This window comes from Scyliorhinus torazame, chromosome 21 (assembly GCF_047496885.1).
Source record: "Scyliorhinus torazame isolate Kashiwa2021f chromosome 21, sScyTor2.1, whole genome shotgun sequence".
In the NCBI taxonomy this organism is placed as follows: Eukaryota; Metazoa; Chordata; class Chondrichthyes; order Carcharhiniformes; family Scyliorhinidae; genus Scyliorhinus; species Scyliorhinus torazame.
The window spans coordinates 127,153,578-127,178,215 of NC_092727.1; the positions used below are offsets into that span (position 1 = coordinate 127,153,578).

Below are 24,638 nucleotides of genomic sequence, written 5' to 3' on the forward strand. Positions count from 1 at the left end.
TGGACATGAAGCTTCACTATCTGAGTTGTTGCGAATGGTGCTGAACATTGTGCAGTCATCTGCAAACATCCCCACTTCTGACCTTATGATGGAGGGAATATCATTGATGAAGCAGCTGAAGATGGTTGGGCCTCAGACACTACCCTGAGGAACTCCCGCAGTGACAGACAATCGACCTTGAACAAACATAATCATCTTTGTTTGTGCCAAGTATAACTCCAACCAGTGGAGAGTTTCCCCCCCGATTTCCACTGACTCCAGTTTTGCTCAGGTGTCCTGATGCCACACTCGATCAAATGCTGCCTTGATGTCAAGGGCAGTCACCATGACCTCACTTCGTGATTTCAACTCTTTTGTTCATGTTTGAACCAAGGCTGTGATGAGGTCAGGAGCTGAGTGGCCCTTGCAGAACCCAAATTGAGTATTAAGTGAGCAGATTGTTGCTCAGCATGTACTGCCTGGTACCACTATTGAAGACACATTCCGTCACTTTGCTGATGAATGAGAGAAGACTGACGGGACTGGATATGACCGGTTTGGATTAGTCATGCCTTTTGTGGACAAGATGTACCTGGGCAATTTTCCATATTGCCAGGTAAATGCCAGTGTTATAGATTTACGGAAACAACTTGACTTGGTCTATGGCTAGTTCTGGAGTACAAAACTTTGGTACTATTGCCAGAATGTTGTAATATTCAATGGCTTCAGCAATCCAAACTAGAAATTACGAGGGTTAAATCCCACCATGGTCTCCCGTCAACCTGAAGCTTGCTCGAGCTCGTCAACCCCCCCCCCCAAGATTACAGTAAATGACATCTCCAGGTGTCATTGGTGCTGTACCTTCGACTGCCAAGGACCTAAGCTCCTGAGTGCCCTCCAGAAACCTCTCCTCCCCTCCCCTTCTCAGTCCACCTTTGAGGTCCTCCTTAAAGACAACCTCTTTTGGCCACCTGTGCTCATGTCTCCCTATGTGGCTCAGTGCCAAATTTTGTTTGATAACGCTCCCATGAAGCACCCGTGAAGTACCCTGGGTCATTTAATTACATAAAAGGTGCTATATAAATACAAGTTGCTGTCGAGAGATCAATGTTTTAGAAGAATAGAGAAGAGGAAGGGGAGCAACATTAAACTGATCACAGAGAGGCCTAATTCCAGGGACAAAAACTGCCAGAATAATGTGCACCTGAACTAAGACCTTAGGTAGGCCTAGAATTAGGTCCCAGACATATCTAAACAATACCATTGCCTCTGGCATATCCACAGGCAGTTCTCCCACCTGCACAAACCAATTTTCTGTCACTTCAAAAGCAAAGTATGCTAAAAGTCCTCAAAAGAGTTTTTAGTTCACTGCTGGGCTGAATCCAAGTGAAGCCAAGGTGGGCACACCCTCATTTAAATATTTACAGTGGCCGCCAGGGATGTCTGAAATATCATCCTCGTTCCCCCAAATATCGGGCCTTGTTGCATCCATTTAATTCCCATGAAAAAGGAATGACAAAATCCAAATCCTGCCCCAATGATCTTCTCAGTAGAAAACAGCCAGGTGATATAAAAGAATCTCACTGAAAGACTGATGATGCTGATTGCGTGTGGCTGGGATAAAGGAGCTTTGTTTCGCAAAACCAAGTGTCGTTCTTTCAGCTCTCAAATGAAAGTAGATCCAGTAATAAAAGGAAGTCTTAGCCAATCAAAACAGATCCCTCAGCATTGCCAATAGTACTGGTTTCAATTGCTCCTTCATCACACTAATTACAATTACATTAATTCCTTTCCATAAATAATTTCACTATTATAATTCAGTCCATGAACACATTCGCCTTTGAGTGCGCGAGCCCTTCATTCTCTCCTTGCTTCGTGGTTGGGAACATAAAATGACCCGGCTGACCCTGGTGGCTCACAGTGCAGGCTCTGTCACCAATCAGAGTTAACTTAACTTAGCCAGAGTAGTGGTAAGGGTGCACTGCCTGGACTCAATCCACGAGCAATTCTAACCTGTACTGAACATGCCCTGGGAATTTTTCAAGGGGACAGTGTAGAGGGAACATTACTCTGTATCTAACCCCGTGCTGTACCTGTCCTGGGAGTGTTTGATGGGGACAGTGCAGAGGGAGCTTTACTCTGTATCTAACCTCGTGCTGTACCTGTCCTGGGAGTGTTTGATGGGGACAGTGCAGAGGGAGCTTTACTCTGTACCTCACTCCGTGCTGTACCTGTCCTGGGAGTGTTTGATAGGGACAGTGCAGAGGGAGCTTTACTCTCTATCTAACCCCGTGCTGTAACTGCCCTGGGAGTGTTTGGTGGGAACAGTGCCGAGGGAGCTTTATTCTGTATCTAACCCCATGCTGTACCCATCCTGGGAGTGTTTGATGGGGACAGTGTAGACGGAGCTTTACTCTGTATCTAGCCCCGTGCTGTACCTGTCCTGGGAGTGTTTGATGGGGACAGTGTAGAGGGAGCTTTACTCTGTATCTAACCCCGTGCTTCACCTGTCCTGGGAGTGTTTGATGGGGACAGTGTAGAGGGAGCTTTACTCTGTATCTAACCCTGTGCTGTACCTGTCCTGGGAGTGTTTGATGGGGACAGTGGAGAGGGAGGTTCACTCAGTATCTAACCCCGTGCTGTACCTGTCCTCAAAGGGTTTGATAGGGACAGTGTAGAACATAGAATATACTGTGCAGAAGGAGGCCATTCAGCCCATTGAGTGTGCACCGACCCACTTAAGCCCTCACTTCCAACCTATCCCCCAAACCCAAAACCCCTTCCAATCTTTTTTGGACACTGAGGGCAATTTAGCATGATCAATCCACCTAACCCGCACATTTTTGCACTGTGGGAGGAAACCGGAGCACCCGGAGGAAACCCACGCAGACACGGGGAGAACGTGCAGAATCCGCACAGACAGTGACCCAGCAGAGAATCGAACCTGGGACCCTGGTGTGTGAAGCCACAGTGCTAACCACTATGCTGCCGTGCTGCCCAAAAGTGTAGAGGGAGCTTTACTCTGTATCTAACTCTGTGCTGTACCTGTCCTGGAGTGTTTGATGGGGACAGTGTGGAGGAAGATTTACTCTGTATCTAACCCCGTGCTGTACCTGTCCTGGGAGTGTTTGATGGGGACAGTGTAGAGGGAGCTTTACTCTGTATCGAACCCTGTGCTGTACCTGTCCTGGGAGTGTTTGATGGGGACAGTGTAGAGGGAGCTTTACTCAGTATCTAACCCCGTGCTGTACCTGTCCTGGGAGTGTTTGATGGGGACAGTGTAGAGGGAGCTTTACTCTGTATCTAACCCCGTGTTGTACCTGTCCTGGGAGTGTTTGATGGGGACAGTGTAGAGGGAGCTTTACTCTGTATCTAACCTTGTGCTGTACCTGCCCTGGGAATGTTTGATGGGGACAGTTCAGAGGGACAGTCCTGGGAGTGTTTGATGGAGTTAGATTTGAAGGAATGGAAATGTAGAAAAGCAAAGGGAAGAAGCGGTTTAAAGAAAAAATTGCAAATGAAATGAAAATTGGAATAAATATTTTGTTTCATACCTCCCATTGCATATGTGGTGGAATGTTCCGGATCTGGATCTTGCGACTTCTGTTAAAGAAACAAAATGGATTGGTTAATAAACAAGGTTGGCTGCTTGTTTCAAAAAAATCATTGGCACAATCAGGTGTGTTCTGATAAGCTTCTTTTATTTTTGCCATTTTGTGAAATTCGCATCCTGGGTCCACCTTAACAGAGACAAAATTGCCTCAATAATGGGGAAGTGACTTTTAAAATGATAAAATATTGAGCAAATGTTTTGATTGAGCCAAATTGTCTTGTGTGATGAGTAGCACAGTGATTAGCACGGTTGCTTCACCGCGCCAGGGACCCTGGTTTGATTCCCAGCTTGAAGGTCATTCATAACTCTGTTCCTCGCTCTACAGATGCTGCCAGACCTTCTGGGCATTTCCAGCATTTTCTGTTTTTATTCCAATTTTCCAGAATCACCAGGATTTTGCCTTTGTAGAATTCAACGGCAGTTGTTTATCTAACATATCTATAGAGCATCGAGCACAGTGGTTAGCACTGTAGCTTCACAGCACCAGGGACCCGGGTTCGATTCCCGGCTTGGGCCACTGTCTGTGCGGAGTCTACACGTTTCATCGATTATCATAGAATTTACAGTGCAGAAGGAGGCCATTCGGCCCATCGAGTCTGCATCGGCTCTTGAAAAGAGCACCCTACCCACGGTCAACACCTCCACCCTATCCCCATAACCCAGTAACCCCACCCAACACTAAGGGCAATTTTGGACACTAAGGGTAATTTATCACGGCCAATCCACCTAACCTGCACATCTTTGGACTGTGGGAGGAAACCGGAGCACCCGGAGGAAACCCACGCACACACGGGGAGAATGTGCAGACTCTGCACAGACAGTGACCCAAGCCGGAATCGAACATGGGACCCTGGAGCTGTGAAGCAATTGTGCTATCCACAATGCTACCGTGCTGCCCAGACATGTTCCCCATGTCTGCGTGGGTTTCCTCCGGGTGCTCCGGTTTCCTCCCATACATCCCGAAGGACGTGATTGTTAGGTGAATTGGACATTCTGAATTCTCCCTCAATGAACCCGAACCGGCGCCGGAGTGTGGCAACTGGGGGATTTTCACTGTAACTTCATTGCAGTGTTAATGTAAGCCTACTTGTGACAATAAAGATTATTATTACTTCACCTGTTCACTGGTCCACAATATCGATATTGCATGGCAAACTATGCAGGATACTAGTATGTTCATTGTTAATTGAATACTGAAACATTTGGGAATGTCAGGAAAACAAAAGTAGTTTTTAAAGATTTGTATTTGTATTAGTAAACATTAGGAATGTGGGGCAAAATTCTCCCGAAACGGCGCGATGTCCGCCGACTGGCGCCCAAAACGGCGCCAATCAGACGGGCATCGCGCCACCCCAAAGGTGCGGAATGCTCCGGTTCTTTGGGGGCCGAGCCCCAACATTGAGGGGCTAGGCCGATGCCGGAGGAATTTCCGCCCCGCCAGCTGGCGGAAACGGCCTTTGTTGCCCCGCCAGCTGGCGCGGAAATGACATCTCGGGGCGGCGCATGCGCGGGAGCGTCAGTGGCCGCTGACAGTTTCCCGCGCATGCGCAGTGGGGAGAATCTCTTCCGCCTCCGCCATGGTGGAGACCGTGGCGGAGGCGGAAGGGAAAGAGTGCCCCCACGGCACAGGCCAGCCCGCGGATCGGTGGGCCCCGATCGCGGGCCAGGCCACCGTAGGGGCACCCCCTGGAGTCAGATCGCCCCGCGCCCCCCCCCCCCCCAGGACCCCGGAGCCCGCCCACCGGTAAATAGGTGCTTTAATTTACGCCGGCGGGACAGGCAATTTATCAGCGGGACTTCGGCCCATCCGGGCCAGAGAATCGAGCGGGGGGGCCCGCCAACCGGCGCGGCCCGATTCCCGCCCCCGCCGAATATCCGGTACCGGAGACTTCGGCAACCGGCAGGGGCGGGATTCACGGCAGCCCCCGGCGATTCTCCAACCCAGCGGGGGGTCGGAGAATGACACCCGTGGTTTTCTTTCAAGTGGGTTTCATTTAATGTTTCTGTGCTGGAAGGGTAAACCTATAGTTAGGTTCATGCTGGACCAAGGTGTTTCTATGTGTGGGGGTTGATTAAATTCCAACTGTGATTCTATTGTGCTTAGAGAGGGCAGCACGGTGGCGCAGTGGTTAGCACTGCTGCCTCATGGCGCCGAGGTCCCAGGTTGGATCCCGGCTCTGGGTCACTGTCCGTGTGGAGTTGCACATTCTCCCCATGTTTGTGTGGGTTTTGCCCCCACAACCCAAAGATGTGCAGGGTAGGTGGATTGGCCACGCTAAATTGCCCCTTAATTGGAAAAAAAATAATTGGACACTCTAAATTTATTTAAAAAAAGAGAGGGCTACAGCACGAAGAGTAAATAAACCACCAGTGCTTGCTTAGTAACTGGGACCTTGTACGGTAGAGACGTTTTTAAGTTTTAGCTTAGCTAATTTGATTTCAGTTGGAGATCAGGTGGAACGGCACTTGGGGAGTCTCTAGGTAATTGGAGGCCCCTGGGTGGACGGCCACTGGCACCCGGACACTGCTGGTGCCACCCAGGCACCTTGGCACCAACAGGGTGCCAGGCTGGCATTTGCCCGTGCCAGGGATCTGGCCTGGGGATGCCCTGCAGGTATGTGGGGTGGAGCTCGAGGATCCTCCAACATTAGTTGAGGTGTTTGGGGATTGCATTGGGGGGGGGGGGGGGGGGGGGGGGGGGGGGGGGCAGAGATCGGGGCGCCATTTTGACGCTAAAGTGCAGCCTTGGTGGCGGTTCCCCACCGGCGCCCGGAAGTGAAGCAGAGTTCCACTAGATAGCAGGGGCGTTCCTGGTGTTTGGGACCCCGCTAATGCTGCCCAGAACGGACTCTTTTTAAATCACACCCAAGGAAGCTCACAGCATAAGAACCATCTGGGGGGATATTGAGTTGAAATTCACAGACATTTGCTTCTGTTCAGAGAGGAATGTGTCTTACCACAGTTATCCTGTGTGCTTAAAAGGTACTTTGTGTTTTCATGAGACCATTGTAGTTTAAGGTGTACTTTGTAATCAGTGTTGATCTTAAAATCTGTGTGTAATTGTTAAACTTAGGGGGGAGTAAAGAACTATTGTATCGGTGGCAGCATGTGGCGCAGTGGTTAGCATTGGGACTGGGACACTGAGGACCCGGGTTCGAATCCCGGCTCCCGGTCACTGTCTGTGTGGAGTTTATACGTTCTCCCCGTGTCTGCGAGGGTTTCACCCCCACAACCTAAAGATGTGCAGGGCAGGTGGATTGGCCACGCTGAATTTCCCTTAATTAGAAAAAAAACTAATTAGGTACTCTAAATATAGGGGAAAAAAGAGATATTGTATCATAACCCAACTTTTCATGTTTATGTTAAAACAAATTTGTTGTCCTGTGTCATTGTCCATGTTTTACAAACAAAAGGTACAAGTTACGCAGCTGAATTCTCCGTTGGCAGGATTATCTGGTCCGCAGCAGTGCGCCCGTAGGTTTCCCAATGGCATGGCGTGGCCACAATGGGTAACCTATTGGCCGCCTGCGGGAACGGGCCACACCAGACAACACGGCAGGCGGACTGGAGAATCCCGCTCACGGTCTTTTCAGCCAAGGTTCCATCCTGAGATCTTCCCATCCAGTTATAATATCAAAAGGGATCATAACAATTTTACCATAGACTGGGGAACAACTCCCCGTCCCTAATAATTCTCAATATTTCAACTCGCTGACTTTGGAGCTGATCCTTTGGCCGTCTATTCACCAATGAACTCCCAGCAATCGATTTGCTCAACCCGTTCCTCACCTTTACTCTTGACCCCAGCAAAGACCTTTACCATCTCACATTTTGGTTGATTCGCACTCCCCAGTAAAGATAGTGTCCCACACCTCAATGAAGTGCCTTGTGTAGCAGAATCCAATGTCAAACTCGAACTAAGCATTGATGTTGAGTAACTGTGCATCGGATACTACATCAAGTCAACAGCACAGGACATTAGGCGCAGCTGCTTTATGCTGATCTTTTAGCTCTGTTGGGCCATATTCTATCCCTCTTTCACCAATTCTACAAGCATAGCCTTCCACTCCTTTCTTCCTTATAAACTTATCAATGTGTCTACACTATACACCTTAACTACTCCATGTACTAATGCATTCCACATTCTAAGCACACTCTGGGTAAAACAAATTCTCTTGGTACCCTTATTTGATTTATTTGTGCCTATCTTATATTTATGACCTCTAGTTTTTTTTCCCCCACAAGTGAAAATATATTCACCATGGTTATCTTATCAGACTCTCATGATGTTAAAGACCTCTATCAGATTCAAACCTTGAGGAAACAGGTTGTATGGGAAACGGTGTTTGTTAATTCCTCTAGTCCAAGAGCCAACTTCAAACACTGTTTTGCAAAAGGGTTTGTGTAGTTTTGCTGATTTCAGGAAGAAAATCTCCAACATTTGAGATAAACGTATGGAAATTAACGTGGTAAATTCATTTGGAAAAATATTAAATGGTAGCTCAAGTTTCGAGGTGGTAAGGGGGAAGGGGGTGGGCGAGTTAAACGTCAAGAAAATTTGGTTAAAACAAAATTCAGAAAGATGAAGTTTCCGATTGTCAGAAACATCCTGAGTTCAAAGCAGACGAGCTTTAGACGGTTCAGAATGGGAGGAAGGCAGGCTGCTTGCTCGCGGCTGATCCCGTTCTTTCTTGCTCTGCACTTCCCATGTTGGGAGAATGTGTGGGCAGGGCTGCCAAAGAAAGTATTCAAAAAACCCACACTTCAGCCACAAAAGAGCTGCATGGGGCTCACGAGACGCCAACATGCCTCCCTCACTGCAGCATATTGATAGCAATAGGCAAAATAAACCCGTGGTCACACTAACAGTTTAGTTTAACTCTTCATCTCCTAACCTCACTTCCTATGTTACAACAATGATTATTCTTCAACCTCACATGACTGTAAAGTGCGTTTGGATAACTTGAGATTCAAGTAGGTGCTAAATAAATACAATTGATCGGCCAAAGGGCCTTTTCTGCAATGTATTTTTCTGTTACGTCTTTTTTTAAACTTAACCTAGTAAGAATATACCAAGTTATTCCAGAAGCTAGGAATGTATACTTTACATAAAGGAATAACTTGTATTTGAGTCATGCCCGTCACAACCTGCAGCCAATGTAATACTTTCTGAAGTGTAGTCACTGCTGTGTTAAGCAGGCAATTTCTGACCAGCAAACCACCACAATTAACAATGTGATGATGACCAGATAATGTTTAATTGTTGATTGGTGGATAAGTATTAATCAGGACGTCCGGAAAAACTGCCTGTTTTCTCCAAGATAGAATCAAAGGATCTTTTGTTTCCACCTGGAGAGGCCTCAGTTTACTGTAGCATCTGAAAGACGGCATCTCCAACAGCGCAGCTCTCCCCCAGTACTGCGTTACGTCATCAGCCTAGATTTTAAGCTTATCCCAAGAGTGGGACTTGAACTTACAATCTTCTGAATCAGGGGCAAGAGTGATATGCCTGTGTACAGTTCTGTATACAGTTAGCGATGCAACCTCCAACCAGCTGGTGGCGATAGAGATCTATCATAAGAACATAAGAACTAGGAACAGGAGTAGGCCATCTGGCCCCTCGAGCCTGCTCCGCCATTTAATGAGATCATGGCTGATCTTTGTGGACTCAGCTCCACTCTCCGGCCCGTACACCATATCCCCGAATCCCCTTATTCTTTAGAAAGCTATCTATCTTTTTCTTAAAAACGTTTAAAGAAGGAGCCTCAACTGCTTCACTGGGCAAGGAATTCCAGAGATTCACAACCCTTTGGGTGAAGAAGTTCCTCCTAAACTGGGTCTTAAATCTACTTCCCCTTATTTTGAGGCTATGCCCCCGAGTTCTGCTTTCCCCGACCAGTGGAAACAACTTGCCCGCATCTATCCTATCTATTCCCTTCATAATTTTATATGTTTCAATAAGATCCCCCCGCATCCTTCTAAACTCATGTGACTTCAGACACCCACCAGTTGGTAGTAAGACGTATAAGAGGATAGTCACACTTAAGAGTAGTTACAGGAGAATCTACTGAATTAATTTAGTAGCCATCGTCTGTATTATAGTTTAGAACAAAGAACAAAGAAAATTACAGCACAGGAACAGGCCCTTCGGCCCTCCCAGCCTGCGCCGATCCAGATCCTTTATCTAAACCTGTCACCTATTTTCCAAGGATCTACTTCCCTCTGTTCCCCACCCATTCATATATCTGTCTAGATGCATCTTAAATGATGCTATTGTGCCCGCCTCTACCGCCTCCGCTGGCAAAGCGTTCCAGGCACCCACGACCCTCTGCGTAAAAAACTTTCCACGCACATCTCCCTTAAACTTTCCCCCTCTCACCTTGAAATCGTGACCCCTTGTAATTGACACCCCCACTCTTGGAAAAAGCTTGTTGCTATCCACCCTGTCCATACCTCTCATACTTTTGTAGACCTCAATCAGGCCCCCCCCTCAACCTCCATCTTTCCAACGAAAACAATCCCAATCTACTCAACCTTTCTTCATAGCTAGCACCCTCCATACCAGGCAACATCCTGGTGAACCTCCTCTGCACCCTCTCTAAAGCATCCACATCCTTCTGGTAATGTGGCGACCAGAACTGCACGCAGTATTCCAAATGTGGCCTAACCAAAATCCTATACAACTGTAACATGACCTGCCGACTCTTGTACTCAATACCCCGTCCGATGAAGGCAAGCATGCTATATGCCTTCTTGACCACTCTATCGACCTGCGTTGCCACCTTCAGGGTACAATGGACCTGAACTCCCAGATCTCTCTGTACATCAATTTTCCCCGGGACTCTTCCATTGACCGTATAGTCCGCTCTTGAATTAGATCTTCCAAAATGCATCACCTCGCATTTGCCTGGATTGAACGCCATCTGCCATTTCTCTGTCCAACTCTCCAATCTATTTATATTTTGCTGTATTCTCTGACAGTCTTCCTTGCTATCTGCAACTCCACCAATCTTAGTATCATCTGCAAATTTGCTAATCAAACCACCTTCGTCCAGATCATTTGTGTATATCACAAACAACAATGGTCCGAGCACGGATCCCTGTGGAACACCACTAGTCACCTTTCTCCATTTTGAGACACTCCCTTCCACCACTACTCTCTGTCTCCTGTTGCCCAGCCAGTTCTTTATCCATCTAGCTAGTACACCCTGAACCCCATACGACTTCACTTTTTCCATCAACCTGCCATGGGAAACTTTATCAAACGCCTTACTGAAGTCCATGTATATGACATCTACAGCCCTTCCCTCATCAATTAACATTGTCACTTCCTCAAAGAATTCTATTAGGTTTGTAAGACATGACCTTCCCTGCACAAATCCATGCTGCCTATCACTGATAAGTCTATTTTCTTCCAAATGTGAATTGATCCTATCCCTCAGTATCTTCTCCAACAGTTTGCCTACCACTGACGTCAAGCTCACAGGTCCATAATTCCCTGGATTATCCCTGCTACCCTTCTTAAACAAAGGGACAACATTAGCAATTCTCCAGTCCTCCGGGACTTCACCCGTGCTCAAGGATGCTGCAAAGATATCTGTTAAGGCCCCAGCTATTTCTTCCCTCGCTTCTCTCAGTAACCTGGGATAGATCCCATCCGGACCTGGATGCACCTTAATGCCTTTTGGAATACCCAAAACCTCCCCCTTCCTTATGCCGACTTGACCTAGAGTATTTAAACATCCATCCTTAGCCTCAAAATCCATCATGTCCCTCTCCTTGGTGAATACCGATGCAAAGTACTCATTAAGAATCTCACCCATTTCCTCTGACTCCACGCATAAATTCCCTCTTTTGTCTTTGAGTGGGCCAATCCTTTCTCTAGTTACCCTCTTGCTCCTTATATACGAATAAAAGGCTTTGGGATTTTCCTTAACCCTGTTAGCCAAAGATATTTCATGACCCCTTTTAGCCCTCTTTATTGCGCGTTTGAGATTTGTCCTACTTTCCCGATATTCCTCCAAAGCTTCATCAGATTTAAGTCGTCTAGATTTTATGTATGCTTCCTTTTTCATTTTAGCTAGTCTCACAATCTCACCCGTCATCCATGGTTCCCTAATCTTGCCATTTCTATCCCTCATTTTCACAGGGACATGTCTGTCCTGCACTCTAATCAACCTTTCCTTAAAAGACTCCCACATTTCAAATGTGGATGTACCCTTAAAGAGCTGCTCCCAATCCACATTCCCTAGCTCATGCCGAATTTTGTTATACTTGGGCTTTCCCCAATTTAGCACTCTTTCTTTAGGACCACTCTTGTCTTTGTCCATGAGTATTCTAAAACTTACGGAATTGTGATCACTATTACCAAAGTAATCACCGACTGAAACTTTAACTACCTGGCCGGGATCATTCCCCAATACCAGGTCCAGTATGGCCCCTTCCCGAGTTGGACTATTTACATACTGCTCTAAAAAAACTCTCCTGGATGCTCCTTACAAATTCTGCTCCATTTACGCCTCCAACACTACATGAGTCCCAATCAATGTTGGGGAAGTTAAATCTCCCATCACGACCACCCTATTGCTCCTACATTTTTCTATAATCTGTCTACATATTTTTACCTCTACTTCACGCTCGCTTTTGGGAGATCTGTAGTAAAATCCCAACAATGTTACTGCACCCTTCCTATTTCTTAGCTCTACCCATATTGCCTCAGTGCTCAAATCCTCTATCGTGCCCTCCTTAATCATAGCTGTGATATCATCTCTGACCAGTAATGCAACTCCTCCACCCCTTTTACCTCCCTCTCTATCCCTCCTGAAGCATCTATACCCTGGGATATTTAGTTGCCAGTCTTGCCCTTCCCTCAACCAAGTCTCCGTAATACCAATAACATCATATTCCCAGGTACTAATCCAAGCCTTCATCTGCCTTACCTGCTACACTTCTCGCATTGAAACAAATGCACCTCAGACCACCTGTCCCTCTGCGTTCATCATCTCTTCCCTGTCTACTCTTCCCCTTAGTCACATTAAGTTTATTATCTAGTACCTTACTGGCTTTAGTTGCTGCCTCTTTACTGACCTCTAACTTCCTAATCTGGTTCCCATCCCCCTGCCACATTAGTTTAAAACCTCCCCAACAGTGTTAGCAAAAGCACCTAGAAGGTGCACCTAGAACCCTAGGACATTGGCTCCAGTCCTGCCCAGGTGTAGACCATCCGATTTGTAATGGTCCCACCGCCCCCAGAACCGGTTCCAATGTCCCAAACATCTGAACCCCTCCCTCCTGCACCACCTCTCAAGCCACATATTCATTCTGACTATTCTTGAATTTCTATTCTGACTGTCTCGTGGCACTGGTAGCAATCCTGAGATTACTACCTTTGAGGTCCTACTTTTTAACTTATCTCCTAACTCCCTAAATTCTGATTGTAGAACCTCATCCCGTTTTTTTACCTATATTGTTGGTGCCTATATGCACCACGACAACTGGCTGTTCACCCTCCCCCTTCAGTATGTCCTGCAGCCGATCTGAGAAATCCCTGACCCGTGCACCAGGGAGGCAACATACCATTCGGGAGTCTCATTTCAACCACAGAAACGCCTGTCTACTTGTATGTGGCTTGAGAGGTGGTGCAGGAGGGAGGGGTTCAGATGTTTGGGACATTGGAACCGGTTCTGGGGGCGGTGGGACCATTACAAATCGGATGGTCTACACCTGGGCAGGACTGGAGCCAATGTCCTAGGGTTCTAGGTGCACCTTCTAGGTGCTTTTGCTAACACTGTCTACTCCCCTTACAATTGAATCCTCTATGACAATAGCCCTGCCAGTCTTTTTCCCGCCTTTCTGTGCAGCAGAGCCAGCCACGGAGCCATGAGCCTGGCTACTACTGCCTTCCCCTCGTGAGTCATCTCACCCAACATTATCCAAAACGGTATACTTGTTTTGGAGGGAGATGACCGCAGGGGACACCTGCATTGCCTTCCTGCTCTTTCTCTGCCTTTTGGTCACCCATTCCCTGTCTCCCTCACCAACCCTAATCTGCGGTGTGACCAACTCTCTGAACGTGGTATCCACGACCTCCTCAGCATCGCGGGTGCTCCAAAGTGAGTCCATCCGCAGCTCCAGAGCCATCATGCAGTCTAACAGGAGCTGCAGCTGGATACACTTCCCGCACATGAAGGAGTCAGGGGCATCGGCCGCGTCCCTGAACTCCCACATCGAGCACGAGGAGCATAACACGTGTCTGGGATCTCCTGCCACTTTACCTTAACTGATTACAAATATATTATCAAATAATGAATAAGTGAAAGGAATAAGGATTTTACTTGGTCATCACAATACTTACCAATCCACGAAGAGTTAAATTTCTCCCAGCTACTTACCTTCCCGACAGACCCCTGGCCACTGCTCCCGCCGAAATTCTGAAGGCCGCTTCTCCTGCAAGGTTAGTTTTTAAAGGGTAAACTTACCTTCCCGACAGGCCCCTGGCCATTGCTCCCGCCAAAAATCTGAAGCTATAACTTGCGGGTAAAGAAAAAGAAAGGAGAGAGCTTACCTGATATTCACTCACCCCTCTAGGTTAGAGGAGGTGGAAGGGTGGGAGACACTACAAGTGTAGTGTCTCGGGTTTAGCAACCGCCCAACTTAAATAGAGGCTCCCTCTCTCTCTCCCGAAAATGAAGGCCGCTGGAACCTGGGGGCAAGTTTGTTAGTTATCTTTCCACGTGTTTGTTAATAAATCATCTTGCTCGTTAAAGAACTAGATGTTCTGTGTACATCATTACCACGGTCATAACACAGTACACAACAGCTACAGCTGAGCCAGGGATAATACCTCACCTCCTCCAGCACAGTCTTTCTATTCCAAATTATAGGAACTTACACAGATAGTCAAATCCAAACCTCAGATCTATAGACTTATGCAAGGAAATATCTGCTTGTTGCAGCCTTGCGTGTATAGATGTTGTTCTAATCTTGAGCTCCTCCATTTACTATGGGCTTTCTGCCAAGTGTTTAACTAAGTGGAGGAGGCTGTGAGTCACATTGTTTTATTTATTGATCATTTTTTAAACTCTTACTAACACAGTTCGTCCCCAATCCTGTCAAAGGAGGCAGTGAAGGCGATATGAAAACTCAGTCAGCTCATCAGCACTGACTGAGCAACGAACCCAAGACCTCTGTGATCTGTATGACTTAATAATACCAGATCACTGAGTCACCAGTGCAGGCTCCACCTGCTAAATTCGACCCTGCAGGGTGTTAACACAAATCCATTTCAAAGAAGAGCACGGGAGCTCTCCCCAGGATCCTGGCCAACATTTATCCCTCAACCAATACCTAAAAACAGATGGTCTTGAATTATTGTTTGTGGGATCTTTCTGTGCACAATTCGGCTGCTGTGTTTCCTATTTTACCACAGCGATTATACTTCTAAAAGTACTTCATTGCCATTAAGTGCTCGGCAAAAGTGCGAAGTCAAGCAAGGTGCTTCTAAATACAAGTCCTATGTTTACTCACACCTTACTTCATGTTTAGACCAAAACATGTTTCGAGTCTGGATGACTCTTTGTCAAAGGTTTGACAAACAGTCACTCGGACTTGACATGTTAGCTCCCGTCTCACTTCACTGACGCTGTCAGACCTGCTAAGACATTCGAGCATTTTCGTTTTTCTTTCAGATTCCGGCATCCGCAGTAATTTGTTTTTATTCTGTTCAGGCAGATAGCTTGCAATCCTGATGAAGGGACAATGTATGATGTGTATTAGTGGTTAGCACTGTTACCTCACAGCGCCAGAGACCCGGGTTTGATTCCAACCTTGGGTGACTGTGTGGGGTTTGCACATTCTCCCCGTGTGTGCGTGGGTTTCCTCCGGATGCTCCGGTTTCCTCCCACGGTCCAAAGATGTGCAGGTTGGGTGATTTGGCCGTGCCAAATTACCCCTAGGTGGGGTTACGGGGGTAGGGCGGGGGATTGGTGAGGTGCTCTTTCGGAGGGTCAGTCCAGAATCGATGGGTCATATTACCTCCTTCTGCACTGTAGGGATTCTATGCTTCTATTCTTTTTTTTTTAAATCTTTTTTTTTCTTTTCTATTTTTAAAAATAAATTTAGAGTACCCAATTCATTTTTTCCAATTAAGGGGCAATTTAGCGTGGCCAATCCACCTACCCTGCAAATCTTTGTATTGTGGGGGTGAAACCCACGCAAACGCGGGGAGAATGAGCAAACTCCACATGTGACCCAGAGCCGGGATTGAACCTGCGACCTCGGCGCCGTGAGGCAGCAATGCTAACCACTGTGCCACCGTGCTGCCCCAATGATTTTATTCTAAGGTGAATGGAACAATGCTGACAGCTGGGTGTGTCCGGAAGCTGTCAATCACAGCCCAGTAATATCAATATCAAAGGACAATTAATGACTGGCTTGCAGATCAAAGATCTGAGGGGGCTTAAATACAGCTGACTAGTTTTCTCTTTCCAGTAATTAACAGGTGCTGCTTCCTGTGTCTGAGCCAGCAGGTGTATTGCCCAGGTGAGTGTTAAAGCAGTAATTATTTTCACTGTCTGTCTGGATAGCACTCTAACTTTCGGGCAAGGATTTCTCATCTGGGAGCTTCCTCACAGGAGTCATTTCTGGAGGGGTGGGGGGGGGGGCTCCTTACTCAGGGGTCTCTGGGGAGTTCTCTTTATTTAAGTGGTCTCGGGGGTCTCTTTATTTAGAGGCTCTCTGGTGGGGGGGTCTGGTGGGGTTGGCAGCTCTTGCATTGTGTGTGGGGGAGGGGGGCTCTCAGAATGGCCTCCTTGGCCCACCGCAAGGTCCACCCCATCAGGGCCATGTTTGTCAGCATCAGTAGTGATTCTCACCCACGTGATTCCCGGCCCAGAGAATCACGTGGGCCCCAAAAATGTGGTGCCTGGACTTCCGGGTGCGGCGATGACCAGCTGAGTCGCACGTTTCGGCAGCTCCCGGTGAAACGGACTTTTGGGCTCTTGATAGGAGCCCCAACGGCAATTTTGACGGCTAAAAACACTGTGCGGTAAACCAGAAGGGAATCCCCCCTGGATACAGATGAAAAAAGGAGGAGAAAGTGGCCGGATTGCAGTGGATCCTTTAGAACAGCGGCAAGGAAGGCAAGCAAAAACCAAGATGGCGTCGGAAGGTGGCAGTTTAACATGGGGCCCTGAACAACAAGAGTTCTTGAAATGCTGTGTGGAAGAGCTCAAAAAGGAAATGAAGAAAGAGCTGTTGGCCCCGATACTACAGGCGATCGAAGGGCTAAAGGAGGAACAAAATACCCAGGAGCGGGAGCTTCGGGTCGTGAAGGCAAAGGCTGCCGAGAATGAGGACGACATACAGGGCCTGGTGGTGAAGACGGAGACGCATGAGGCACATCAGAAACGATGTGTGGAAAGGTTGGAGGCACTGGAGAACAACGCAAGGAGGAACAACCTGAGGATTCTTGGTCTTCCTGAAGGTGCGGAGGGAGCGGACGTCGGGGCATATGTGAGCACAATGCTGCACTCGTTAATGGGAGCGGAGGCCCCGGCGGGTCCGTTGGAGGTGGAGGGAGCATACCGAGTGATGGCGCGAGGACCGAGAGCAGGAGAAATTCCCAGAGCCATAGTGGTGAGATTCCTCCATTTTAAGGATAGAGAAATGGTCCTTAGATGGGCGAAGAAAACTCGGAGCAGTAAATGGGAGAACGCGGTGATCCGCGTTTATCAAGACTGGAGTGCGGAGGTGGCGAGAAGGAGGGCGAGCTTTAATCGGGCCAAGGCGGTGCTTCATAAAAAGAAGATAAAATTTGGAATGCTGCAACCGGCAAGACTGTGGGTCACATATCGAGGGAGGCACCACTACTTTGAGACGGCGGATGCAGCGTGGACTTTTATTGTGGAAGAAAAACTGGAATGAGCGGGTTATTAAAAAGAACATTTGAACAAAGTGGTGGGGCGAATGTGGGGGGGAAAGAGGAGTTTTATGTACTAATCCTGCGATGTGGTAACTTTTCTCTCTTCCACAGGTGGTGATGGGGGGAGGAGGGGTGGTGGAGGAGATGGGGCGTTGGCCATTGGGGGCGGGGCCAAGGGAGAAGCGCGGGCTTGGTTCCCGCGCTATGATAATCATGGCGGGAATAGAGAAGCAGGAAGGAGGGGGCGTCGCACGGTGCGAGCCGAGGTCACGGGGGGAAGCCGAGGTCGGCCAGAGTTTGCTGACTTCTGGGAGCAACATGGGGGGAGTAATTACGCTAGCGGGGGATCTAGCGGGGGGGGGTGGGAGGGGGGAATTACTGGGTTGCTGCTGCTGGGGAGAGGGGGGAGCTGGTATGGGAGGGGATGGGCGGGGGGGGCACCGCCTGGGGGAGATACAGCTGCGTGGGAACCGGGTGAGGAGCTGGAAAAAGGGGATGGCTAATCGACAAGCGGGGGGGGGGGTAGGAAGCCCCCCAACCCGGCTGATCACGTGGAACGTGAGAGGGCTGAACGGGCCGATAAAGAGGGCACGGGAACTCGCACACCTTAAGAAACTTAAGGCAGATGTGGTTATGTTACAGGAAACGCACCTGAAACTGATAGACCAGGTTAGGCTACGCAAAGGATGGGTGGGGCAGGTGTTCCATTCGGGGCTAGATGCGAAAAACAGGGGGGTGGCTATATTAGTGGGGAAGTGGGTAATGTTCGAGGCAAAGACTATAGTGGCGGATAACGGGGGCAGATACGTGATGGTGAGTGGCAAACTACAGGGGGAGACGGTGGTTTTGGTAAACGTATATGCCCCGAACTGGGATGATGCCAATTTTATGAGGCGGATGCTAGGACGCATTCCGGACCTAGAGATGGGAAAGCTGATAATGGGGGGAGATTTTAATACGGTGTTGGAACCAGGGCTGGATAGGTCGAAGTCCAGGACTGGAAGGAGGCCGGCAGCAGCCAAGGTACTTAAAGTTTTTATGGAGCAGATGGGAGGTGTAGACCCGTGGAGATTTAGCAGACCTAGGAGTAAGGAGTTCTCGTTTTTCTCCTATGTCCATAAAGTCTACTCGCGAATAGACTTTTTTGTGCTGGGAAGGGCGTTGATCCCGAAGGTGAGGGGAACGGAGTATACGGCTATAGCCATTTAGGATCACGCTCCACACTGGGTAGACTTGGAGATAGGGGAGGAAACAGGAGGGCGCCCACCCTGGAGAATGGACATGGGACTAATGGCAGATGAGGGGGTGTGTCTAAGGGTGAGGGGGTGCATTGAAAAGTACTTGGAACTCAATGATAATGGGGAGGTCCAGGTGGGAGTGGTCTGGGAGGCGTTGAAGGCGGTGGTTAGAGGGGAGCTGATATCAATAAGGGCACATAAAGGGAAGCAGGAGAGTAAGGAACGGGAGCGGTTGCTGCAAGAACTTTTGAGGGTGGACAGACAATATGCGGAAGGACCGGAGGAGGGACTGTACAGGGAAAGGCAAAGGCTACATGTAGAATTTGACTTGCTGACTACGGGCACTGCAGAGGCACAATGGAGGAAGGCACAGGGTGTACAGTACGAATATGGGGAGAAGGCGAGCAGGTTGCTGGCACACCAATTGAGGAAAAGGGGAGCAGCGAGGGAAATAGGGGGAGTGAGGGATGAGGAAGGAGAGATGGAGCGGGGAGCGGAGAGAGCGAATGGAGTGTTCAAGACATTTTATAAAAAATTATATGAAGCTCAACCCCCGGATGGGAGGGAGAGAATGATGGGCTTCTTGGATCGGCTGGAATTTCCCAAGGTGGAAGAGCAGGAAAGGGTGGGACTGGGAGCACAGATCGAGGTAGAAGAAGTGGTGAAAAGAATTAGGAGCATGCAGGCGGGAAAGGCCCCGGGACCGGATGGATTCCCAGACGAATTCTATAGAAAATATATGGACTTGCTCGCCCCGGTATTGACGAGGACCTTTAATGAGGCAAAGGAAAGGGGACAACTGCCCCCGACTATGTCTGAAGCAACGATATCGCTTCTCTTAAAGAAGGAAAAGGACCCGCTACAATGCGGGTCCTATAGACCTATTTCCCTCCTAAATGTAGATGCCAAGATCCTGGCCAAGGTAATGGCAATGAGAATAGAGGAATGTGTCCCGGGGGTGGTCCACGAGGACCAAACTGGGTTTGTGAAGGGGAGACAGCTGAACACGAATATACGGAGGCTGTTAGGGGTAATGATGGTGGCCCCACCAGAGGGGGAAACGGAGATAGTAGTGGCGATGGATGCCGAGAAAGCATTTGATAGAGTGGAGTGGGATTATTTGTGGGAGGTGTTGAGGAGATTTGGTTTTGGGGAGGGGTATGTTAGATGGGTGCAGCTGTTGTATAGGGCCCCGATGGCAAGCGTGGTCACGAATGGACGGGGATCTGCATATTTTCGGCTCCATAGAGGGACAAGGCAGGGATGCCCTCTGTCCCCATTATTGTTTGCACTGGCGATTGAACCCCTGGCGATAGCGTTGAGGGGTTCCAAGAAGTGGAGGGGAGTACTTAGAGGAGGAGAAGAACACCGGGTATCTTTATATGCGGACGATTTGCTACTATATGTGGCAGACCCGGCGGAGGGGATGCCAGAAATAATGCGGATACTTGGGGAGTTTGGGGATTTTTCAGGGTATAAATTGAACATGGGGAAAAGTGAGTTGTTTGTGGTGCATCCAGGGGAGCAGAGTAGAGAAATAGAGGACCTACCGTTGAGGAAGGTAACAAGGGACTTTCGTTACCTGGGGATCCAGATAGCCAAGAATTGGGGCACATTGCATAGGTTAAATTTAACGCGGTTGGTGGAACAAATGGAGGAGGATTTCAAGAGATGGGATATGGTATCCCTGTCACTGGCAGGGAGGGTGCAGGCGGTTAAGATGGTGGTCCTCCCGAGATTCCTCTTTGTGTTTCAGTGCCTCCCGGTGGTGATCACGAAGGCTTTTTTTAAAAGGATTGAAAAGAGCATCATGGGTTTTGTGTGGGCCGGGAAGACCCCGAGAGTGAGGAAGGGATTCTTACAGCGTAGCAGGGATAGGGGGGGGCTGGCACCACCGAGCCTAAGTGAGTATTATTGGGCCGCTAATATTTCAATGGTGAGTAAGTCGATGGGAGAAGAGGAGGGAGCGGCGTGGAAGAGATTAGAGAGGGCGTCCTGTAGGGGGACTAGCCTACAGGCTATGGTGACAGCCCCATTGCCGTTCTCACCGAGGAACTACACCACAAGCCCGGTGGTGGTGGCTACACTGAAGATTTGGGGACAGTGGAGACGGCATAGGGGAAAGACTGGAGCCTTGGGGGGGGCCCCGATAAGAAACAACCATAGGTTTGCCCCGGGGGGAATGGATGGGGGATATGGAATGTGGCAAAGAGCAGGAATAACGCAACTGAAAGATCTGTTTGTGGATGGGAAGTTCGCGAGTCTGGGAGCGCTGACCGAGAAATATGGGTTGCCCCAAGGGAATGCATTCAGGTATATGCAACTGAGGGCTTTTGCGAGGCAACAGGTGAGGGAATTCCCGCAGCTCCCGACACAAGAGGTGCAGGACAGAGTGATCTCAAAGACATGGGTGGGGGATGGTAAGGTGTCAGATCTATATAGGGAAATGAGGGACGAAGGGGAGACTATGGTAGATGAACTAAAAGGGAAATGGGAAGAAGAGCTGGGGGAGGAGATCGAGGAGGGGCTGTGGGCAGATGCCCTAAGCAGGGTAAACTCGTCGTCCTCGTGTGCCAGGCTAAGCCTGATTCAGTTTAAGGTATTACACAGGGCACATATGACTGGAGCACGGCTCAGTAAATTTTTTGGGGTGGAGGATAGGTGTGCGAGGTGCTCGAGAAGCCCAGTGAATCATACCCATATGTTTTGGTCATGCCCGGCACTACAGGGGTTTTGGATGGGGGTGACAAAGGTGCTTTCAAAAGTAGCGGGGGTCCGGGTCGAACCAAGCTGGGGGTTGGCTATATTTGGGGTTGCACAACAGCCGGGAGTGCAGGAGGCGAGAGAGGCCGATGTTTTGGCCTTTGCGTCCCTAGTAGCCCAGCGCAGGATATTGTTAATGTGGAAAGAAGCCAAGCCTCCGGGGGTGGAGACCTGGATAAATGACATGGCGGGGTTTATAAAGCTAGAGCGGATTAAGTTCGTTCTAAGGGGGTCGGCTCAAGGGTTCACCAGGCGGTGGCAACCGTTCGTCGAATACCTCGCAGAAAGATAGATGGAATGGAAAAAAAAAAGGCGGCAGCAGCAGCCCAGGATCGGGGGGGGGGGGGGGGGGGGGAGAACCAGAAGGACTCTCAGGGTTGTTAATATATACTGTATAATATGTATAGGTCGTTGCTACAGATAATTATATATTGGACTGTTAAATTGTATCTTTGGAGAGTGTTACTTGTGATAAGGCAGTTGCCAATTAGGGTTAGTTTTCATTTTTGTTATTTATTATTTATTCTTTTTTTTTTTTGTTTATAAAATAGGTCATTGTTATTTGTGTTGTTATAATATTGTGTAAAGGATGCACAATGTACTGTGTTGGTTGACCAAAAATGTTCAATAAAATATTTATTTTTAAAAAAATGTGGCGCCTGGCCCGTTAATAGGATGCAAATGGAGATTAAGGCAGGAGAAAGGGATCGGCGTCCGGGGCAAGAAAATTACATTAGTTCCCTTGGTGATGTCAATGGGTCTGGGAACTGGGCGGGCATTTACATTGGTGTTGCAGGTTCCTGTAGGCATTGAAGGGAAGCCACCCTAAAATAATCGGGTCCTATTTTTAAAAAACGCATTCATGTAGCACCTTCCATGACCTCGGGATATCCCAAAGTGTTTCATAGCCAACAAAGTGCAGTTTTTGTTGTGGTGTAGGAAGTCATGGCAGCTCATTTGCATACCATGAGGTCCCATAAACAGCAATGAGGTAACAGTTGTAATGGTTTAGTTTGAGAAATAAATATTGTTTGGGACATTTAGAAGTACTCCCATACTTTTTCCCTACAGCAGAGGAGGCCATTCACCCAGTATACCTGTGCCAGCCCTTCATGGAATCTTTATATCTACCCTAGAGGTCAGGTAAGCATTTCCATTTAATGCCTCATCTGAAAAGCAGCACATGTGACAGTGCAGCACTCCCTCAGTACTGGGCTGGGAGTGGTAGCCTCAAATAATGTACTTTTTTCATAACATTTTATAATGGTAAATTACATAACTGTTCAAATTTGACATTGCACAAAGCGTAAGCCAGTTCAAATTCTTTCAATACAGTATATGGCACTGTAAGGTGCCTCACTACACCCACAGTTATAGGTTCTATTTACAATACACTTTACATTTCATGTCAATCATTGTCTGGTATATACAGCCCAAGAGGTTTTACATGGTTTCCAGTCTCTCGGTGTACAATGGCAAGAGGACCTTTCTCCGTTGAGCCTTTGTGGTACTGGCCCCAAGTTTTTGTGCATCCTTCAGCATGTAGTATGAACCTTGGGATCTGTCAGCCTGCAACACAGTCATGGACAGCTCTTTGCCGCAAAGGATTAACAAATTTTGGGTAAACTAGAGCGTGCTTCAGCGAGCTGATAGTCCTCTAGCAACAGTTGATGTGTGCCTCGTGTGTGTTCCTGGGAACAGCCTGTAGACCTCAGAGGCCTGCGTCACGGAGCTGCTTGAGACGAACCTCAATGAAAACCACTGCATCTCTTTCCAGACTTTCTTTGCAAAGGGTCTTTCCAGAAAGAGGTGGGTGATGGTCTCTCCAACACCACAGCCACTCAAGGACAATGGGCAGTGGCACTGAGGTTAGGTGAGTGCAGGAGGAATCCGACAGGGAAGATCCTTCTCACCAGCTAAACAATGTTTTGGGCTTTGCTTGAAAGTTCCCGTCAAATGGCTTTGAAAAAATGCGTCGGGAACCATCCATCAGAATGCACCATCTCCTTTTCCTGCCCGGGCGCGAGGAGATATGTGTGGACCACTGCCGGATAGTGTTTTGCTGTTATCTTGGTTTTATGTTTAAGGCTTTTGGCACACGACCTGAACTTTCAACCTTCCAAATCCCAGGCAACAGTTCTACCTACTGAGGGACAACTGACATCTTTACCACGATAGGAAGGTTGAACTGTACGGGAAGCTGGCTAACAGACATGGTTCTCCCCAAAATCAAACCTAACAATGTATAAACACTTAAAGATTGCTTGTGTCAGGAGTTTGTGAACGTCAGATTTGCATATATATGAGCTTTCCTTTAATCTCCTCCAGCCCAATGAATCAAGCCAGCTGTGAATGCCTCAGTCTTTGTTTCCCGGCCTGTCACTCTAGCCCAACGAAAGCATTCAGCCCTGCCAGAAGCAACAATTAAGAAATCAGGAATGCGAGGAATGTCTTTAGTAAGGGAGGGTCTCAGAGCATATAGATATTCACGTGACACATCCTGGCCATTCTGTCCTCTCCTCTGTGGAAGCAAAAGGCCCCTACATTGGACACACAACATGGAGGACAACCAGCCCCTTTCCTGGAATATTGATTCAGTGGAAAACTGTTTAAAAATGCACCAACAACCTAAATTTAATTGGGTAAAAACTCGGCATGGGCAACATTTGGGCTTGGTGGAAAGAGCAAGAGTGTGGGACTAATAATCGGGTAAAGGACAGCAATGTCACGATGGACTGATTGGGCTCTTCTTGTGCTGCATGATTCTATTATGACAGCTTTCTTCCCCGTCTCCAGCACTCAATCTAAATTTGTTGTAACAGGTTTTCACATCAATTAGCTGTGCTTTATTCCAGTAAAGCCATTGTGATGTCAGCCATGACTCACTGGGAACCACTCTCACCTATTTTTGTCCTTCAATCCCACTGCAGAGATTTAAGCAGAAAATCCAGGCTGACAATTGCAGTGCAGTAGTGAGGGAGCGCTACATCGTCAACGGTGTTGTCTTTCGGGTGGAAATCCAAACCAAAGCGCCACCGTCCCTCTCATGTGGATGTAAATAATCTCGTGGCAATATTCATAGGACAGCAAGGGAGTTCTCCGTTATGTCCTGACCAGTATTTAT

The 24,638-nt window shown here is 48.2% G+C and overlaps 1 protein-coding gene across 1 annotated transcript in view; it reads right to left on the reverse strand.

Annotated features, from left to right (window-relative positions):
• The window catches only part of igf2bp1 (insulin-like growth factor 2 mRNA binding protein 1), a 223,966-nt gene that overhangs the window by 56,118 nt on the left and 143,210 nt on the right, over positions 1-24,638 (reverse strand). Inside the window, exon 3 of the mRNA XM_072487508.1 lies at positions 3,534-3,582. Coding sequence (XP_072343609.1) covers positions 3,534-3,582 — 49 coding nt within the window. The remainder of the gene's footprint in view (positions 1-3,533; positions 3,583-24,638) is intronic.